General features: G+C 48.6%; 1 protein-coding gene across 4 annotated transcripts in view; it reads right to left on the bottom strand.

Annotated features, from left to right (window-relative positions):
* Positions 1-16,087, bottom strand: part of GRID2IP (Grid2 interacting protein) — a 270,139-nt gene that overhangs the window by 24,290 nt on the left and 229,762 nt on the right. For all 4 annotated transcript variants that reach the window (XM_077449341.1, XM_077449340.1, XM_077449343.1 and 1 more), the window contains one exon: positions 3,770-3,856. In XM_077449341.1, the coding sequence (XP_077305467.1) occupies positions 3,770-3,856 (87 nt within the window). The remainder of the gene's footprint in view (positions 1-3,769; positions 3,857-16,087) is intronic.

A 16,087-nucleotide genomic window follows, 5' to 3' on the forward strand; every position in this document is an offset into this window, starting at 1 on the left:
AGATAGTGCGTGCTGTCTGCGTGCTCTGTACCCAGTACATACCGCTATAATATAGGGCAGGCCCCTACTTTCAAACATCCAACTTACAAACATCTCCTACTTGCAAACGCAAGGAGACAACAGCAAGTGAGATGAAAAAATATGGACGACAAAACAAATTATACAGGGGTGATAACCCTTCCCTATGTTTTCCAAAAAGCTTAAAGATAGTTTTTTTGACTGGAGCTACACTTTAAAAATGTACCGGTTGAAAATGACAAACAGATTCAACTTAACACAACAAACCTACATAGTCCCTGTCTTGTTTGCACCGCCTGTATACTGCTGTTCTGAGTATATAGGGCCTGGGGGCCACACGCATTTCCTTTTTTTAATATGGGTACGGGGTTCCCCTTAATATGCGTACAAGACCCAAATAGGCTGGTAATGGGCAGGGAGGGCTACCCATGCCATGTTTCTCAATGATTTTCAACCATATTGCAGGAACCAGATATAACATTAAAACCGCAAGCAGTTTTAAATGGTGTTATTTCCGTTTTATGTCATTTTGTGCAGGGACTGTTCTAAACACGGGAAACACGTGACACTTCACAGGCATACTACAGACACCCCCCAGGCACCATATTTAAAGGAATATTTCACTTTTTTTTCTCACTTTAATCGTCATTAAAATCAGTGCTCCCGCCCAAAACGGCAGTTTTTAAAACTTTTTTTTGCAGTGACCCATGTCCCCTGAGGCAGGAGGCAGGTCCCCAAACCCTTTTTAGGACACTATCTTGCATATTAGCCGTTAAAATTAGCACTTTTCAATTCGAACGTTCGAGTCCCATAGACTTCAATGGGGTTCTAACGTTCGTACCGAACGCGGGGGTCGTTCGCAAGTTCTGGTGCGAACCGAACCGGGGGGTGTTCGGCTCATCCCTAGACACCAATGATGGTGGACTATTCCTCTTATGGACACCAATGATGGAGGACTATTCCTCACACTGACATCAACAAAGGGGCACTATTCCTCTCACAGACATGAATTATTGGGTACTATTCTTCCCATTGACACCAATGATGGGGCACTATTCCTTTCACTGACACCAATGATGGGGCACTATTGCTCCCACTGATCCCAATGATGAGGCACTATTCCTCCCACTGACACCAATGATGGGGCACTATTTCTCCCACTGACATCAACAAAGGGGCACTATTCATCTCACAGACACCAATGATGGGGAACTATTCCTCTTATGGACACCAATAATGGGATACTATTCCTCCCACTGACACCAATGATGGGGCACTGTTCCTCCCATTGACACCTATGATATGCACTATCTTTCTCACAGACACCAATGATGGGGCACTATTCCTATCACCAGAACACACTGGTTTAGCGCTCTCTGCAATTGTCTGAGAGCACTGATAGGGAGCAGGTCGGCTGCTGGTTTTCCAACATGCAGGTCCGAATGGCCAGCTTCTGTCGGACCGGCTGCCATACACACGGGCTTAATGTCGTTGTTTTTTTTTGTTTTTTTAACTGCCCAATGTCACCCGATTTTCACCCCCTGTGTACTAGGCGTAAAGCCTATAAACCACTGGAGGGAAGCAGGAAAGACCCATGACATCACCAACCATTGAAAAATGGGATATAGTTCAGGAAATAGCGGCACAGGGGGGTCAGGGGTTAGGTAGTGGTTCTCACAATCTAGATGTCAATTTAAAAGGAAACCTGTACTGAGTGAAACATGGAGTCTGCTACAGCTGGCCTTTTTTTGAAAATGCAGTTTTTCAGGCTTGCTCTGACTATGATACTTTCTTTAAATGGGGAATATCCAGACTGATTTCTGGGGGATCAGGAAGGAATTACTTTTTCCCTCACTGGAGCAAATTTTGTTTGTTTCTTTTCAACCTAACTTTGCAACCTAGAACTTGAAACAGATTAACTCCTGACATGCACACTGGTTCTGGGTCAGTGCTTCAGTTAAAAGAGAAGTATGGACTTCTCACTTTCCCCGTCGTCAGCTTGGAAAGTGAGAGAGGATCAAACAACGCAGCTCACTCGGTTCTCGGGGCTCCCTGAACAGAGAGCTGGTGACTATCTGTCACTGGCTCTCTGCTCTACCCCCCACCTCGCTCACTGGAGTGCTGGGTTGTAGAGGGGCAGGCTCTCAGTGGCTTGCTGAGAGGCTGAGCTGGATGCCGGTCCAGGCATGTGGGTGGGTCTGGACTTCATTGTCACAATCTTGCTGACCCTAGTCAGGCTCTGTGACGTCACCTGACAGTTGGCTTCAGCCCACTGTCAGCTGAAAATGGGTCACAGGAGTGCAAAAGGAACTGTACTCCTGTGATCCACAGGAGAGGTACAGCCCAACAAGCTTTGGCTGTACTTCTCCTTTAAGCTTTAGGCTCACAAACAGCCATACAGCTATCGTTTACAAAATAAAGTTAGCAATGGCAATCTCAATCAAATTTTTCTTTAAAGACTTAAAGCGGAGGTCCACCCTAAAATGGACCTCCGCTCATCGGAATCCCCCCCCCCTCCGGCGCCACAATCGGCACCTTTCAGGGGGGAGGGGGGTGCAGTTACCTGGATAATCCAGGTAACTGCACCCACTTCCGGGCTTGCTCTCTGCGGAATGGGGCGTACGTTACGCCCCCGTTCCGCAAGCGCCCGCCCCCTTCAGCAAGTGCCCCGCTGCCTGCTGGGAAACACACAGCTCCCAGAGGCAGCGGGGACCGTCCGGATTGCGCCGCGCGGCTCGCGCATGCGCAGTAGGGAACCGGGAAATGAAGCCGAAAGGCTCCATTTCCTGATTCCCATACCCAAGATGGCGGCGGGACCCGGCAGCCGAGCGAGCGATCGGCTTCGGGTGCCGACATCGCGGGCGCGCTGGACAGGTAAGTGTCACTATTTAAAAGTCAGCAGCTGCAGTATTTGTAGCTGCTGGCTTTAAAAAAAAAAAAAAAAAAAAACGCGGAGTCCCGGTGGACTCCCGCTTTAAGAAGGTGCTTATGGGACATCTCTTAGACCTTTTATGTATGTCTTGTATGCATGTACTGAAAGGTTCCATAGACCTTTTAAGTAGCTAACACTCTCTCAGTTATTCAGATTCTACTTCTCGTCTATATCCAATTTAGAAATAGTGATGTCCCTTTCCATTCATAAGTCTGACAAGGAGGCACGTCAATATTATAATTCTGGATTCAACAGTTCCTACTTGTACTCCTGCTAGGAAGCACCATTTCTGGTCGCAATGCAAACCCATGGCTAAAATAATGGTGTAGTAGTAAGAAGAGCCAGCAAAACTGTAATCCTTGAAGTGTCATTTATTGGTACATCAGAGTGACAATAAAACAATAAAACTGACACGTTTCGGCAATAGCCTTAGTCGTAGCTAGTTTGAAACAAACATGGCCTTATCGGTTTCAAACTATCTACGACTAAGGCTATTGCCGAAACGCGTAGATAGTTTGAAACCGATAAGGCCATGTAGATAGTTTGAAACCGATAAGACCATGTTTGTTTCAAACTAGCTACGACTAAGGCTATTGCCGAAACGTGTCAGCTTTATTTTTTTATTGTAACTCTGATGTACCAATAAACAACACTTCAAGGATTACAGTTTTGCTGGCTCTTCTTACTACTGTTGCATTGGGGTGTGTTGGGACACATTGAGCCTTGGCACCTGTGAGTGGACCTGGTGTATGGATTGAGTTGTTCCTGCAGAGAGCGCTGTTACCTTTCTTCTTTAAAATAATGGTGTGTGGTACATACCTCTGTCAAGAAGTTGATCTTGAAACCTGTTGTTCTGTTCGTTTTCGGCTGTCCATCATTCAGATAATTCCCCATAGCTAAAACAAACTAGAAACACGTTTGATATCAATTATAAAAAGCCTACAATTTATCAATGTGTACAGTTACTTATTACAATATGGGGAAGAACTTGGGTTGTTCAAAAAACTTTATACAATAAAACATACAGTATTGTCAGGGTCGTTACCTGGTTGGTCGCGGTGCTGCCCGTGTTGGTGCGCGCCGATGTCCTGCGGTGCGTGCTGGGGTGCGTGTTCCTGTGCGTGCGGTGTTGCGCGCTCCTGTGGGCGCTGGTGCGCGTCGGTGTGTGCCCTCACGTGCCCCTGCTGGCGCTGGTACGTGTCAGCGCGCTGTGGTGGGCACTTCGGGTACCGCTGGTGTGTCTGCCGGCGTTCGGGGGGGCGCCCGCGAGTGCGCGCGCCCCCGTGCGCACGTCGGCGCGCGCGTGTGCGCGGTGCTTGACGCCAAACGGCCTATTTAGGTCTGCCACTGACATCTCCCAGGTGCTGCCTGATCAACAGCTTCTCGGTTCCTGTCCCGTTGTTCGTATCCTGTGTTCCTGTCGCTTATCTCCTGACGACCCGGCTTTCCTTGACACCGCTGACCTCTGCCTGCATCTGACCTCGGCCTGTTTGACCTCTCTTTTGCCTGCTCCTTCTGTGCCTCTGCCGCCCGCCTGTTGCCGTACCCTGCCTGCACCCGGACTTGCCTGCTCTGCTCCTGTTCTGTACCCAGTTTGCCTGTGTCCTATCTACACACCTGCTGCCGGAAGCTTCCTGCAAGTTCCTGCTCCTGGAGCCATATCACAGGCTCTCTTACCACTCCGCACTCTCAGCCACCTGTCTGCTCTATCAGGGGTTGTAAGTCGGACACGTACGGGAGACCACCCTCTGCCCAAGCGGACTCATCGGTTCGGTAAGTGCCAGCCTGACAGTATCAGGCAGCCATGACTGAGTCCGGGCAGGGGGCCTCCCCTATGGATGAGTTATGCAGACATTTGGCCGGTCTGACCCAAGCCGTGAAGAGTCTCCAGGATGGCTACTCAAGGTTGGAGGAGCAAGTCCAAGCCTTGTCCTCCTCATCTAACCCTCAAGGAACCTCCCCCACCGGTCTTTCATCTGCACCCTCCGTAGTGATGCTTCCTCCAGAGCCAAGGGTACCTACACCCGAGAGGTTTTCTGGCGATCGCACCAAGTATCGTGCGTTTCGCAACTCCTGCGAACTGTACTTCGCACTGCAGCCCCGGACATTCTCTCTAGAGGCAACCAAGGTGGGCTTTGTGATATCCCTGTTGTCCGGCGAGCCTCAAACCTGGGCCCATCGTTTACTGGAGCAGAAATCTGGAACCCTGGATAGCCTTGACAACTTCTTCTTGGCCATGTCTCAGCTCTATGAGGACCCTCAGTTGACTGCGACTGCAGAAGCCGCACTACACTCTCTCCAACAAGGTCGCAGAGCGGCCGAGGACTATGCAGTGGAGTTTCGCCGTTGGAGCTCCCACACGGATTGGAATGACGCCGCCTTGCGTCACCAATTCCGGATGGGACTTTCTGACCCCCTTAAGGATGAGTTGGCACGGGTAGGAATACCACAAACCCTGGATGAGTTAGTCAACCTCTCCATTCAGATTGACCGCCGGTTAAGGGAACGCCGGTCGGAGAGGTCCTCCAGCCACTACCGTCCCACCTGGGTGCTCCCCAAGGTTCCCAGTTCTGCTGGTCAGTTCTCTTCTACCTCTTCTGCTCCCACTCTGGAAGCTCCGGAACCAATGCAGCTCGGGTTACTCCGGCCCTCGTTGACCCCTGAAGAAAAGCAGCGCAGACGTACCCTTAACTTATGTCTCTACTGTGGTGAACCTGGGCATTATGTCAGGGCTTGCCCCAACAAGACACGTAAGTGTGTTTCCTCTTCCTTCACGTGTGCCTCTGTTCTACGAAAACCCAGTTCTCACCTTGCCCTTCTCCTCACTTTGCAGCTTCCAGGAGGGAGTTTTCCAGTGTCAGCCATCATTGACTCCGGAGCATGCAGCTGCTTTATCGATCCGACTTTCGCTGCCAACCATCACATCTCGCTCATACCCAAGGCTCAGGGGCTTGCTGTACATCTAGCCGACGTCTCCGCCCTTAGTTCCGGTCCCGTCACTCAAGAGACTGTTCCTCTGCTGGCTACTATGGGCACCTGTCACCAGGAGCACCTGCGCCTGGATGCCATCTCCTCCCCCTTGTTTCCAATTATCCTGGGGATACCCTGGTTGCAGGCCCACAATCCAAGCATTAACTGGGCCACAGGAGAAATCAAGTTTCTTTCCGATTACTGTCAACAACACTGCTTGGCCCGACCGACATGCAACTCCTCTCAACTTCTCTGTTTGGATGTCGATCCAAAATTGCTTCAGACCGTTCCGGAACCCTACAAGGACTTTGTGGATGTTTTCAGCAAAAAAGGCGCAGATATTCTTCCCCCCCACAGGCCTTATGACTGCCCTATTGAACTGTTACCAGGTACCGAAGTCCCCTTTGGGAGAATCTTTCCATTAACGGAACAGGAGTTAGGCACGCTGAAGGAGTATATTGACGAAAACCTAAAGAAAGGGTTTATCCGTCCGTCTACTTCCCCTGCCGGTGCTGGCATTTTTTTCGTCGAAAAAAAGGACCATTCCTTACGTCCCTGCATTGACTATCGGGAATTGAATAAGATAACTGTCAAAAACCGTTACCCTTTACCCCTAGTACCCGAGTTGTTCCAGAGGCTGGGGTCTGCAGTCATCTTTTCGAAATTGGATCTTCGCGGAGCTTACAATTTAATCCGTATCCGAGAAGGAGACGAGTGGAAGACAGCGTTTCGTACTCGTTTTGGGCACTACGAGTACCTTGTCATGCCCTTCGGGCTGTGTAATGCACCCGCAACCTTTCAACATTTTGTCAACGACATCTTTCGCGACTACCTGGATCTATACGTAATTGCATACCTGGATGATATCCTAATCTTTTCCTCATCCTTGGAAGACCATCGTAGACATGTCCGTAGTGTGCTAGCTCGTCTCAGGGTACACGGGCTCTACGCGAAACTGGAAAAATGCGAGTTTGAACGCCAGTCCATCCAATTCCTGGGCCTGGTTATATCTGTGGAGGGCATCAAGATGGACCCCCAAAAAGTATCTGCCATCCTGGACTGGCCTGCACCTGTGGACAGGAAGGGCGTACAACGTTTCGTCGGTTTTTCCAACTTCTACCGGAAATTTATCAGGGGTTTCTCTGCGATTATTGCCCCCATCACCGAACTGACCAGGCAGGGTACCCGATTCTCTTGGACCCCTGAGGCACAGCTGGCATCGAAAAACTTAAGATGCTGTTCACCTCTGCCTCTATTCTACAACATCCGGACCCAGCCTTACCCTTCGTTCTGGAAGTGGATGCTTCGGAAATCGCTGTGGGGGCGGTGTTATCCCAACGGCAGGGTGCCACGGCCCTTCTTTTCCCGGTGGCATTCTTTTCTCTCAAACTGTCATCATCCGAAAGGAACTATGATGTTGGGGACCGAGAACTTCTGGCCATTAAGGCGGCTCTGGAGGAGTGGCGTTACCTATTGGAAGGTGCTGCACATCCCATCCTGGTTTACACCGACCACAAAAACCTGGAATATTTGAGAACTGCCAAAAGACTTAGACCACGGCAAGCCAGATGGGCTCTTTTTTTTTCCCGGTTTCAATTTCATATCACCTATAGACCTGGTTCTAAGAATGTCAAGCCGGATGCCCTGTCACGTATGTTTTCTATCCCTGAAGAGACTCGGCCTCCTGATACTATTCTCCCTTCTGGGAACTTCTTGCTCCTCCAAGGGGACCTTATCTCCCGGATCAGACAGGCTTCTGTTGGAATGCCCCCGAGTCCCAAGGTCAGCTGTAGTGAGGGGTTGTTCTGGCATAAAGGCAAGATTGTGGTCCCTGAAGCCTTGAAGGTAAACGTGTTGGAACTCTGCCACGACCATAAGATGGCCGGACACTTTGGTACCCGGAAGACTGCCGAACTGATTCAGCGCACCTTTTGGTGGCCTCAACTTCTTAAGGACTGCAAGGACTATGTGGACTCGTGCAGCACTTGCTCCCGAAACAAAAACAGCCGGACGCGGGCTTGGGGCCTACTGAAACCTTTACCTGTCCCTGAGAGACCGTGGAAAATGATTTCAATGGACTTTATCGTGGAACTCCCCCTTTCCGAGGGGTTCTCTACTATCTTTGTTGTCGTAGATAGGCTGTCCAAGATGGCCCACTTCCTCCCGATGAGGGGCACTCCCTTGGCTATGGAGACGGCCAAGATCTTTGTCAAAGAAGTTGTAAGGCTGCATGGGATCCCGGCAAGTATTGTTTCCGACCGAGGCGCCCAATTCACCTCGAGGTTTTGGAGAGGGCTCTGCGGGTCTCTTGAAATTGAACTGGCCTTTTCCTCCGCTTATCACCCCCAGACAAACGGTCAAACGGAGAGAACCAATCAGTCCCTGGAGCAGTACATCCGCTGTTTTTCTTCTTTCTCGCAGGATGACTGGGTCTCGCTACTACCCATGGCGGAGTTTGCTTATAACAACTCCTTGCACTCCGCCATCAACCAGACACCGTTCTTTGCCAATTACGGCTTCCACCCAGCCTTCTTGCCCAGCTCAGTCCCAGAATGCCTTGTTCCGGCAGTTTCCGAGACATTGGACTTCTTTTCTAAAAACAACCAACTCCTAAAGGAAACCATGGCCCGGTCCCAGGAATGCTATAAACGGGCGTTCGACAAAAGGAGACGGGGAGAACTCGTTCTGGCTCCCGGCAGCCAAGTATGGTTATCTACAGTCAACCTTAAGATGGCCTGTCCTTCCAAGAAGTTAGGCCCTAAATTCATGGGCCCCTTTTCTGTAAAAAGGAAGATAAACGAAGTGGCATATGAACTTAACCTGCCTGACTCTTTTAGAGTGCACCCGGTCTTTCACGTGACCTTACTGAAGCCCGTTACCCCAAATCCCTTTGCTGACCGCACCACAGACCCACCCGAACCTGTTATAGTGAACAATGAAGAGGAGTTTGAGGTTGAAGCAATCCTTGATTACAGGAAGAGGGGTAATGTAACCCAGTACCTCATCAAGTGGAAGGGTTATGGACCTGAGGACAACTCCTGGGAACCCGAGGACAATCTACATGCTCAGGAACTTTTGCGGGCCTTCAAGAACCGTCAGGTTTCCAGATCGGCTCACCTGGGCAGCCGGAGTCTGCCCTTAGGGAGGGGGCACTGTCAGGGTCGTTACCTGGTTGGTCGCGGTGCTGCCCGTGTTGGTGCGCGCCGATGTCCTGCGGTGCGTGCTGGGGTGCGTGTTCCTGTGCGTGCGGTGTTGCGCGCTCCTGTGGGCGCTGGTGCGCGTCGGTGTGTGCCCTCACGTGCCCCTGCTGGCGCTGGTACGCGTCAGCGCGCTGTGGTGGGCACTTCGGGTACCGCTGGTGTGTCTGCCGGCGTTCGGGGGCGCGCGCGCCCGCGCGTGTGCGCGGTGCTTGACGCCAAACGGCCTATTTAGGTCTGCCACTGACATCTCCCAGGTGCTGCCTGATCAACAGCTTCTCGGTTCCTGTCCCGTTGTTCGTATCCTGTGTTCCTGTCGCTTATCTCCTGACGACCCGGCTTTCCTTGACACCGCTGACCTCTGCCTGCATCTGACCTCGGCCTGTTTGACCTCTCTTTTGCCTGCTCCTTCTGTGCCTCTGCCGCCCGCCTGTTGCCGTACCCTGCCTGCACCCGGACTTGCCTGCTCTGCTCCTGTTCTGTACCCAGTTTGCCTGTGTCCTATCTACACACCTGCTGCCGGAAGCTTCCTGCAAGTTCCTGCTCCTGGAGCCATATCACAGGCTCTCTTACCACTCCGCACTCTCAGCCACCTGTCTGCTCTATCAGGGGTTGTAAGTCGGACACGTATGGGAGACCACCCTCTGCCCAAGTGGACTCATCGGTTCGGTAAGTGCCAGCCTGACAAGTATTTTGTTTTTTTAATAAATATATGTAGTGGCCATAACCCTCAATGGGGCGGCCTTGATTTTTGGGCTTACCGGTTACCTCCGCTTGGCTTGTTCTTCCTGGTCTAGGGGTTCCCAGGGTTAGTACCCAACGACTTTGGACGCTGACACCATAAAAGTCATTTAGAAAGGTTTTTATTTGCAGGGGTAACATCCAACAAACACAGTCTCATAAGGGAACAGAGGTCAAGGGTGAAAAAACTCAGGCATCTTGAACTGCTGATCACTAGAAAGTCTCTAATACAACCCAGAGAGTAGCCACTCGCAGCTGGGCGTTTCAAAGCTGAACAAATCTCTAGCCAGAAATTATGGCAGTCAGCACTTTAATCCAGAACTTGCAAAGTCTCTAAGCTTGAACATGTTGCACCCGAAAGTGAACAGGATCCTTTCCTCAGTACCTGGAACATTCTCTGTCTCCTGGGCAGTACTGGGAAAGCGTGGATCCATTAGTGTCCTTGACAACCCAGCAACCAGGCACTTCTTGGGATTCCAGCTTGTTGGCCCTCCTCCGAAGAGTCCTCCCCCGATCGCTTACACGGGCTGCGGTGCCCCTCCAAGTTGAGAGCGCACCCTAATGCCTTGAATCCTCCCTCAGTTACTGTGCCTCGGACCAGCCGGTTCCGAGACTCAGGAACAGATGGATTCTTACCCCAGACCCTGCGGGTCTAATGGGGCTAGTCAAACTGACTACGTTGCGGGACAGCACACGCTCCCGTAACCCCTCACGGGGCTACCCCGGTCCAGCTTCAGGAACAGGCTGCTTTGGCCTAACAAAAAGACCCGGAACACGTGACTTCAGCCTCTTAAGTACCCTTCCCCAGACTCCTCAGTGGGGCCAGACTCACCCACTGATTGGCTCCGAGGAACGCTGATACCCAAAGTGTCCAACCAGGCTTAGTTCTGATCCTGTCATGTGCACCTAACTGTACACATGACCAGGCAGAACCCTAACACAGCCCAGCCAAACTGATGCCAAAGTTAACCTGCACAATCAACCCTCAGAACCCCTTTTACTGTTCTGAGGAAAAAACTAACTTTGTCAAAAGTGTCGCCGCTACATATAGTAAGGCACAAGGTAAGCACCACCACCAACCAGATTCTTAGTTACTGTTGTAGGTACTGCAGTTTGCACAAAATGCTTTGCTCCTTGACTGAAGAATCCATTATAGGGTTTGGATACCCACTGCTTTCATATTGGGCTAACACAGAGGCAGCTCCAGGGCAAGACTTAGGAATGGTTCCCAACCCAAATTGGGTCAAGAACCTGTTTTGCATGAGTTGCCCCCCAGCATGGCATCCTGACAGTGTTACAGGCAGTGCAGTGACATGGATAGCTTGGCTGCAGTAAACAGCTAATGTGATGGCATTTTCTAATAACCGGCTTAGCATCTCCTAGCTTAGAGCAAGAGAGAGCAGTGTTTGAAGGGTGCAGAAGTGAACAATGTAAGAGGGATGCAGGGCTGATCAATGTATGAGGGGTGCAGTGGTAATCAGTGTAAAAATGGTGCAGGGGGATGCAGAGGTAATTAGTGTAAAAGGAATTGTTGGGGGGGATGAAAAAGTGAACAGTGTAAAAGGGTTGTAGAGGTAGGGTTGCCTTAATTTTTTCAGGTCAAACCTGAACACTTTAGCGGCTCACAGCATGTTTATATTTTTTGGTATACACTATAAGATGTAAAAGACCCGGGATACTTTTGGGTGCCCCAAGGAGAGTAGTAATGCAGCTCAGTGCGCCACAATGAACAGTGAGTGTGGCCAAACTGAGCCACGGGAAACACCAGTGAGCTGTTAGCCTCTGATTATGGAGGCGTGGTTAAATCTCTGAAATGCTCTGATTGGTCACAGCATCCCAGGCTATCTGACAGTTCACTGGCGTTTCCTGTGGCTCCAATTTTACTCATATCTACCTGGAGTTCAGCTTTCAGGAGCTCGTCTTCTGTTACTGTCAAAGCGAGCAGTTTATTCCATACAGATGCAATGCAGAAGTAACGCCAGATTGTTAGCGCATCGCATTGTTTGGTTATTACAGAATTGTACATAAAGAAGTTATGAAGGCAAATAAGGAGGATCGTTTAAATGCTGTGTGGAAACATTGCATGTTATAGCAGTCCTCTGTATCAGAAGTAACATTGATTCGGGAAGTGTATTAGGAGAAATACCCACGGTCAGAATGACCCATCCCTGAGTGAGTGTTACATTGGTTCTGGAGGTACCTTGGAAGTAATATTTATATTACTGAGCCTGTTTGATCGCTGTAATTGGAGATCCACCTTATCCGGTAAGAGGCCCCCCCTTATGAGTCAACACTGAATTGGAAGTTTCAAATATCAACATGAATTTTTGACGTCACTATTTTTATTACATATGTTTTTTAAACACATATGGACTTGAATATCAACAGTTTGATAATATCACCATTTTTGCTTTATTTTTGATAAACATGATTTTAGACACAGCATAAGAACTTGAATGGCAACACAATTTGAATGTATTAGAATTTTATTACACATAGGTTGATTGTATCAGAATTTTTTGCTATATAGGTTTGCACAAACGTAATCTCTTTTTTCCAAGAAAAACTACTGCACCAGCGGCTACCTGGTGTCTTTCTCTCCCTTCCGTCTCCTCTGTAATTGTCCCCCAGCACTGCTGCTCTGGTCCCCCTGCTGTCCGGGTCCCCCTGTGTGCTGGGGCCCCCTACAGGAACCCCGGCGGTACCCACTGTAAGTGGCACTGGTGTCCAGGTCTCAGGCAGCAGGACACCCGGGCACATCATTCAAAACCCGGACTGTCCAGGTCAAAACTGGACAGGTGGCAACCCTATGTAGAGGTGAAGTGTGGCAGAAGAGGGGTGCAAGGGTTTATGGTGGACAAGAGGTGCAAAGGGGAGTGGTGGAGTCCCTGATCATTTTCATAAATCTCTCCTTTAAGGTAGGCACAAAGTATTAGGTCACGCCAGTAACAATTTTCCAATGACAGAAACAAATTCCTTTTTTGGGTCTTTGGTTTAGACATGTAGGAAGCCCTGCTATGGGCATATTTTAGCACAGTTCAAAACTAATAACATTATGTAAAATAATGTAAAAAGGAGACTAGAGCTCCACCTGCTAGCTGAACAGAAGACTGAACAATATTATTATGTAATAAGTCCAATATTAGAAAATAAGTTCTTCTTAATTGTAATCATAAATTAAGTTATTATGTATCCTTTAATTCTGAAGAGGCAGATACTATTTTCCTTGGCATTTTATCCGATTAGGCCGATTTAATCTGGTTTATGATCAGGATTTTTATGCAGGTTTTAAAGTATGTTGGTATTATGTTAATTATTAGTTGGGGTGCTGCTAGAGAAAGCGGTGTACTATTTGCATTTTGGTAGTTTGATTTTCTGTTATTTATTCTATGTTGTATTTTAATAGTATGGATGCTTTAATAGAGTATAGTTTTAATTTGTTTTATTTAGTACAAATTGCGGTTATTGGTAATTTTATTGTGATCTTGTATTGTCTTTGTTGAACGTAACTGTATGATAATAATTTCCCTTTGGGATTAATAAAGTATTCTAAATCTGAATTTTAATGGTTTCAACCACATACAGTAATAGCAAATTTAAGTCACTAAATATTTTAGTTTAAGCTAACATGTATTCATGTATTTTTTGCCATATATTTGAAAATGAAAATGGAATATAAATGCTAACAAGTCACACTGATGGACAGGGGAAGTGTTATCGTACATGGAGGGGTGTCATGTTTTTAGACTCTTAAACTAAGGAAAACTGAAAAATATCAGTTTCCCTTGTATGACTTTGTATACATGAGCTGCAAAAAAAGGTGAGAGGACAAGGTGTCAACTCTTACTCAGAATGTGCTGACTTGTGAGATAAGACTCATTAAACAGGAATTTTTCCATCTACTCCCCAAACAGTCTACCAGTTAATTGTTACCTGCTAGGCCCTCTCTTCTATTGTGCTCACTCAGCAACATCCCCAAGCTTGTTATGAATAATTTTTAAGGTACTCAGCATCACACTGCAGCACAATGCCATGCCCAAGATCTCACCTAATATACAAGCTGGCACACAACTGGTCATACAAAAGGCCATTGTATTAATAAGATAAATTACATCTTTGCATTGAGCTCAGAAAGTTACACAGGCTGGACAAAATAATCTATAATTCAGCATGGCATAAAATAGATATGCACTCAAGAAGTGAAGGTTTGCACATTTAGAAAGGTTAATTGCAACTAGGCAGTACCCTGAATGATTTACCTTTTGCCTACTGAAAACATCAGTTCACTCCTAATGCCTAGACACTCCTGTTCTGTATCCACATATCTGAAATGGAGACCATCTAAGCCCTTGTACACACGGTCGGACATTCCGACAACAAAATCCGTCGGATTTTGTCCGAAACTTGTGTTGCATACACACGGTTGGACAAAGTTGTGAGAAAATCCGATCGTTCGTAACGTGATGACGTTATTTTGTTAGGACGGGACTACGTTCAGGCTAGTAGCCAATAGCTTTGGTCTAGGAATTTGATCTGAGCATGCGTGGCACTTTGTCCGTCGGAATTCTCTACACACAATCGGACAAAGCCCACACACTGTCAGATTATCCGATAACATGGTCCGATCAGAAATTTTCCGTCGGAATGTCCGACCGTGTGTACAAGGGCTAAGGCACTGCTGCCTCTGACTGCTGGTCTATTGGGCGGGGGAAGGGTAGTGCGCAATATAAATAAATATATATATATATATATATATATATATATATATATATATATACATACACACACACACATTAGGGCTGTTACTGATTAAAATGTTCGTGTTCAATTAATCGATTTTTTTAAATCGATTAATCTACTAATTTCGATTAATTATAACGCACATACAGATAGTGAAATGACATTAAGGACAGGAAGTGAAATGAAAGCTCCACAAGCAAAGCCTAAACCGAGAGGTGTTTTCTTTCTGCATGACCTAATCTAAAGCTAAAATACAGATTCAAGCTGTATATAATGCCTTCATAATGCCTTCCAATGCTTGTCTATTCCCAGCAAGGGTCACGTATCATCAGCATGGGGCGTGTCCGGCCAATCACAGAACCGGCTTACAGCCACACGTCTGCAATTCGCCGATACGCCCACTCGGTCGAAGCCTTTCAGGCCATGATTGGATCGGTCAGGCGCCTGCTGTATTGCATTACTTTACCATTGTCCAGCGTGGGCACTGTCAATGACTGGGGCAGGGGGGAGGAGCCCGGTGACGTTGGATGTCCATGACGTCAACGGATCTCTGATGGAACTCCCTGAAGACCCAGAAGCCAGCGGAGAGCTGAGTACCGATCAAAATAATTTTGATCGATCAAAAAAATTAACAATTAACCACTTGCCGACCGCCTAACGCCGATGTACGTCGGCAGAATGGCACGGGCAGGCATAAGCACGTACATGTACGTGATTTGCCTCCCGCGGGTCGGGGGCCCGATCGGGCCCCCGCCCGGTGCCTGCGGCGGTCGGTTTTCGTTCGGGAGCGATCCCGGACGAGGGGACGGCCATTCATTCATGGCCACCCCCTCGCGATCGCTCCCGACGAATAGAAATCCCCGGTGACATCACTTCCTCTCCTGTAATGTAAACACAGGAGAGGAAGTGATGTATTCTCTCCTCCGTGTCGGTATTTTTCGTTCCGACACGGAGGAGAGCGGATCAGTGAGTTGCACCAACACATCCCACACACAGTAGAACATGCCAGGCACACTCACACCCCCCCTTTACCCCCCGATCACCCCCCCAATTACCCCTGCCCCCCAGTCACAGTGACACCAATGTCATTTTTTTTTTTTTTTTTTTTTTTTTTGCATTGGTGTCATTTGTGACTGTAATAACTGTTAGGGCAGTTAGAGTTAGCCCCCTTTAGTTCTAATGTACCCCCCTAACCCCCCCAATAAAGGTTTAACCCCGTGATCACCCCCCGTCGCCAGTGTCACTAAGGCTGGGTTCACATTGCAGCGGTTTATGAGAACGAATGTGATTCGCACCGCACTGCAGTGCAAATCACATCCGATCTCTGTGCGATTCGAGTTCAGCCATTCGCCGCACCCGCCGCACCCGCCACACCCGCCGCACCCGCCGCAAATTCGCACGGGACCCTTTTTTTGGCCCGCAGCAGAATCGGATCGCATGGGTGTTCACACCATGCGATCCGAGTTTGCAGATCGCACTGCGATATGCG

The sequence above is a fragment of the Lithobates pipiens genome, unplaced genomic scaffold (genome assembly GCF_037356315.1).
Source record: "Lithobates pipiens isolate NorthernLeopardFrog02 unplaced genomic scaffold, aLitPip1_a1.2 Scaffold_22, whole genome shotgun sequence".
Lineage (NCBI taxonomy): Eukaryota > Metazoa > Chordata > Amphibia > Anura > Ranidae > Lithobates > Lithobates pipiens.